The 4,195-nt window shown below is 41.3% G+C and overlaps 1 protein-coding gene across 1 annotated transcript; it reads left to right on the top strand.

The window, feature by feature from the left end:
- The first annotated feature begins 1,098 nt into the window (after positions 1–1,098).
- Positions 1,099–3,224, top strand: LOC112806439 (zinc finger and SCAN domain-containing protein 4-like). Its single transcript, XM_025848726.1, has 3 exons — positions 1,099–1,494; positions 2,235–2,400; positions 2,491–3,224. The coding sequence occupies exons 1-3, from the start codon at positions 1,099–1,101 to the stop codon at positions 3,222–3,224; spliced, it is 1,296 nt and encodes a 431-aa protein (XP_025704511.1).
- Positions 3,225–4,195: the final 971 nt, after the last annotated feature.

Genomic DNA, 4,195 nt, shown 5'->3' with positions numbered 1-4,195 from the left:
TCAGCTGCTAGTGTCATAATACAATCCAACTGATTTTGATAAATTGGTCTTGTATCAGACATCTTGCACAAATTCACCTTGTCTAATATTTGTAGAATGTTTGATACTTTCTTGGAAACAAAATCAAGACATGTATAAATAATGATATTTGATATATTTTTTTGCCTTTTTTACTGATTAAAGAGTAGTCCAATGTTGCATAGAATTGGTAGTGGCCATCCATCTCTCAATTTTAAGGGGAAAACATTTAAGGATAAGTTTTGCTGTATTTTGTATACTCTATGACATCAAGGAAGTTCTCATTATCCTTAGTTTACTAAATGTCTTTTGGTAATGAGCACTGACTTTCATTAAACACTTTTAATGTACCCAAGGAGATGATTATATTGTGTTTTTCTGAACTCTATTCATGTGGTAATTGACTTTTTAACTTTAACCTAACTTTTCATTTTGAAAATAAACCCCAATTGGGGCACCTGGGTGGCTCAGTTGACTACGCATCTGCCTTCCACTCAGGTCCTGGGATCAAGTCCAGCAGTGGGCTCCCTGCTCAGCGGGGAGCCTGCTTCTCCCTCTCCCTCTGCCACTCCCCATGCTTGTGCTCTCTCTCTCTCACATTAATAAATTAAAAAAAATTTTTAAGAGAAGGTAAACCCCACTTGTTTTGTGATTTATTATTCTCTATATACATCACTGGATTTGATTTGCAAATGTTTTGCTTTCCATTTCTACACCTACCATTTGTGAAAGACCCTGACCTATAGTGTACCTTTCTTTAATGTACTTGTAAACTTTTCTTATCAGGGAGTTGCTGAACTCATTAACTAAAAGGGGAGTGTTCCCACTTTTAACGTTCTGGGAGAGTTTGTGTAAGATTAGCATTCTTTCTTTCTTAAAAGTCTAGTAGAATTCATCCATGAACTTATCTGATACTGAATTGTTCTTAATTATGCCAGTGCTGTAATTAATTATATATCTCTTCTATTTCTAGCTTGCACTCTTTAGGTATCTATGAGCTGGTGAAACAGAGCTCCAGAGAAACAAATCAGTAGGAATTGAATATCTAAAGTTGAATCTCTCTGAGAATTCCTGTTAAGAATGGCTTTAGATCTCAGAATCTCATTTCAGGGAGAAACATCTACGAATGATCCTGGGTCAGAAAGCCTAGGGCATAAACCCAGTCAAGGACCAGCCGTTCAGGAGGAAGAGGAGATTTTTGAGTTCCCGAGCACTCAGCTCAGTTTATTACAAAACGGTAATAACTCATGTGCAAGGCAGGAACTGCAAAATATCTATAAGTTATTTCACTCATGGCTGCAGCCAGAAAAACACAGCAAGGATGAAATTATTTCTCGTTTGGTCCTGGAACAGTTTATGATCAATGGCCACTGCAGTGACAGGTCCATGTTGAAAGAGAAATGGAATGCAAGTGGCAGAAACCTGGAGAAATTCATGGAAGATCTGACTGACGACGGCATGAAGCCACCTGGATTAGTGAGTAGAGGGTCTTAACTCCTGGGGTGAGGGTCAGAGGTGTGTAAGGATTAAGTACAGCCTGTTGCAATTGCCTGGAAGTAGAGAAAGAAGGGTTATTGTAGACCCACTTATTAGTTCTCACCAAAGAGGCTCTTTACCATGCTAAGTAAGCAAAATTAAAGCAGTTGTTTTATAGGCATTTATTCAGTAGGACATATAAGAACCAACATATTAAGCGATTTTAGCCAGTGAGATGGTAGGAGGGCTCACTAAGAAATTGACAATAGAGCAGAAACCTCAAGAATGGGGAGAAATGCCTTCATACAACCTCATTCTTCCCTCAGAACACCCTAGTATTAGTCTTTTCTCGTTGAAAATGACACACTAGGGGCGCCTGGGTGGCTCAGTCATTAAGCGTCTGCCTGCGGCTCAGGTCATGATCCCAGGGTCCTGGGATCGAGCCCCGCATCGGGCTCTGTGCTCTGCGGGAAGCCTGCTTCTCCCTCTCCCACTCCCCCTGCTTGTGTTCCCTCTCTCTCTGTCAAATAAATAAATAAAATCTTAAAAAAAAAAAGAAAATGACACACTAATTAGAAATTACCATGACTTTTTAAGGCCAGCAGGGATAAGGGCAGAAGAGTGGGTGTGACAGCATGTAGTAGAGGGATCTTGGGAAAGCCTCATGAGAGCAGGTCTTCCACAAAGACTTCCGTCACTCAACAGATCCATATACAATAGTGATCAGGCTTTGTTTACAGGTCCACGTCCACATGCAAGGGCAGGAAGCCCTCTTTTCTGAGAATATGCCCTTAAGAGAAGTCATTGTTCACTTCATGAAACAGTTGCCAGCAAGGACCCCAACAGAAGAGAACATGGGGACACCCTCCTGGACTCCCCAAGAAACTTCCATGGAAACAGGACAAGGTGAGTGGGGGTAAGTCAAGGCACCAGAGGGATGTTGTGTGTGGACTCCTTCTTGGTTACAACTCCACTGAGTCACTTTATCCCCCACAGGAGTTAAAGATAAAAAAAATGGTGACAACATTTATCACATGAATGACAGTATTACTAGTCAAGGCAATGAAATACCTTCCCTGCTCATTATCCAGGAAGAGGACTGTCCTAGGCCTGAAGAGGACAGTGTTTCTTTGAAGAATCCGCTCAGCTCTGGAAGACCAGGTCTAGGCACATCCAGGTCCCAGGAAGGGTCCCTGAAAGGAGCCCCATATCAAGATGTCCTTATAGAGGGGGGACCAGGGTTTCTCTCTCAATCAATCCAGGTCACCCCTGAGCCTGTTCCTACCCACCAGAGAACTGAGGGGAACCCCACATGTGGGAGACACCAAGAAAGACACTCATACAGATGTGAAAAGTGTCCCAAGAGCTTTAAGTATTTCTCTCAGCTAAAAACCCATCAGAGAAGACACAATAACGAGAGGACATTTACTTGTGCTGAGTGTAACAAAGGCTTCTTCCAAGCATCAGACCTACACGTGCATCAGAAGATTCATGCAGAAGAGAAGCCTTTCACGTGCAGCACATGTGAAACATCCTTCAGCCACAAAACCAACCTTCTGGCACATGAGAGAATCCACACAGGAGAGAAGCCCTATGAATGTTCCCTCTGCCATAGAAGCTACCGCCAGTCGTCTACCTACCACCGCCACCTGAGGACTCACCAGAAAATTGCCTTCAGAGGTGTTCCCTCCACACCAGAAGCTTCCTCGGGTGGAGCCCCAATGGAATGATACATAAATATGTATGCAAATATGTATATTTCTATAGTACTTCCCTATTTAGAACATATAATTTCCTGATTATATTTTCCATTTATTGTCTTCACTAAAATATAAGTTTAAGGAGAAATTTCTCAGTTTGTTCACTAGAGTATCTCAGGTACTAATATTTGGTTGACAATTTTCAAATAACTAATAAATAATCTGCTGAATAAATGAATGAGTGTGTAATGTTGGTGTTTATTCTTTAAAATCCAGGAATGTCCAACTCCAGGACACAAACACCAGCTTCCAGTGGTCAAGTGATGCTTTCCCTCCTGCTCCCTTGTCCTCTGTCCACACACTTTATCTTTACTGGGCCACATGCACCTAAAAAGGTGGAGAGCAGAGGCAGAAACCCAGAAATAGGCCTTAGCCTATAAAAGGGAACCTTTATATTCAAATGATATATTTCTGTAATTCGCTGGAAATATTAATAGCTAAACTGGACTGGATATAATCATATCAAGTGATTGATATGATTATCAAGTGACTGAAAGTTTCAGAATGCTATTTTATTGACAAATAAATACCAAAAAAGGTCAAATGTTTTCCATTCATTTCTTCCAGAGATGGCAGGTATTGGGGGATGAGGAGTTTATTCGCAGAACTAGTTTGAAAGGGCAGTTTGGAGGAAATGAAAATATTCTGTGCACAGCAGAGGCAAAAAGCACTTATGCTGGTTACATGGAATACATTTGTGAGCTGGTTTCCACTAGGAAGTTAGGGCTCAATTGCACTGAGAAACTAGAATGTTACTTGGAATACATTTGTGAGCTGGTTTCCACTAGGAATTTAGGGCTCAATTGCACTGAGAAACTAGAAATGGCTTGAATCATGGAAGGGGATATTCTGTGGAGTATATTGTGACATTTCTCTCACTGCATCCATAATACAGAGGATTATGGGGCTGCAGATAAAGCTCCACTGTGTGGAGAAGCCCA

This window comes from Callorhinus ursinus, unplaced genomic scaffold (assembly GCF_003265705.2).
Source record: "Callorhinus ursinus isolate GAN/ISIS: 27379988/994484 unplaced genomic scaffold, GSC_fseal_2.0 scaffold100, whole genome shotgun sequence".
NCBI lineage: Eukaryota > Metazoa > Chordata > Mammalia > Carnivora > Otariidae > Callorhinus > Callorhinus ursinus.
This window is presented reverse-complemented; position numbering and strand designations above follow the sequence as displayed.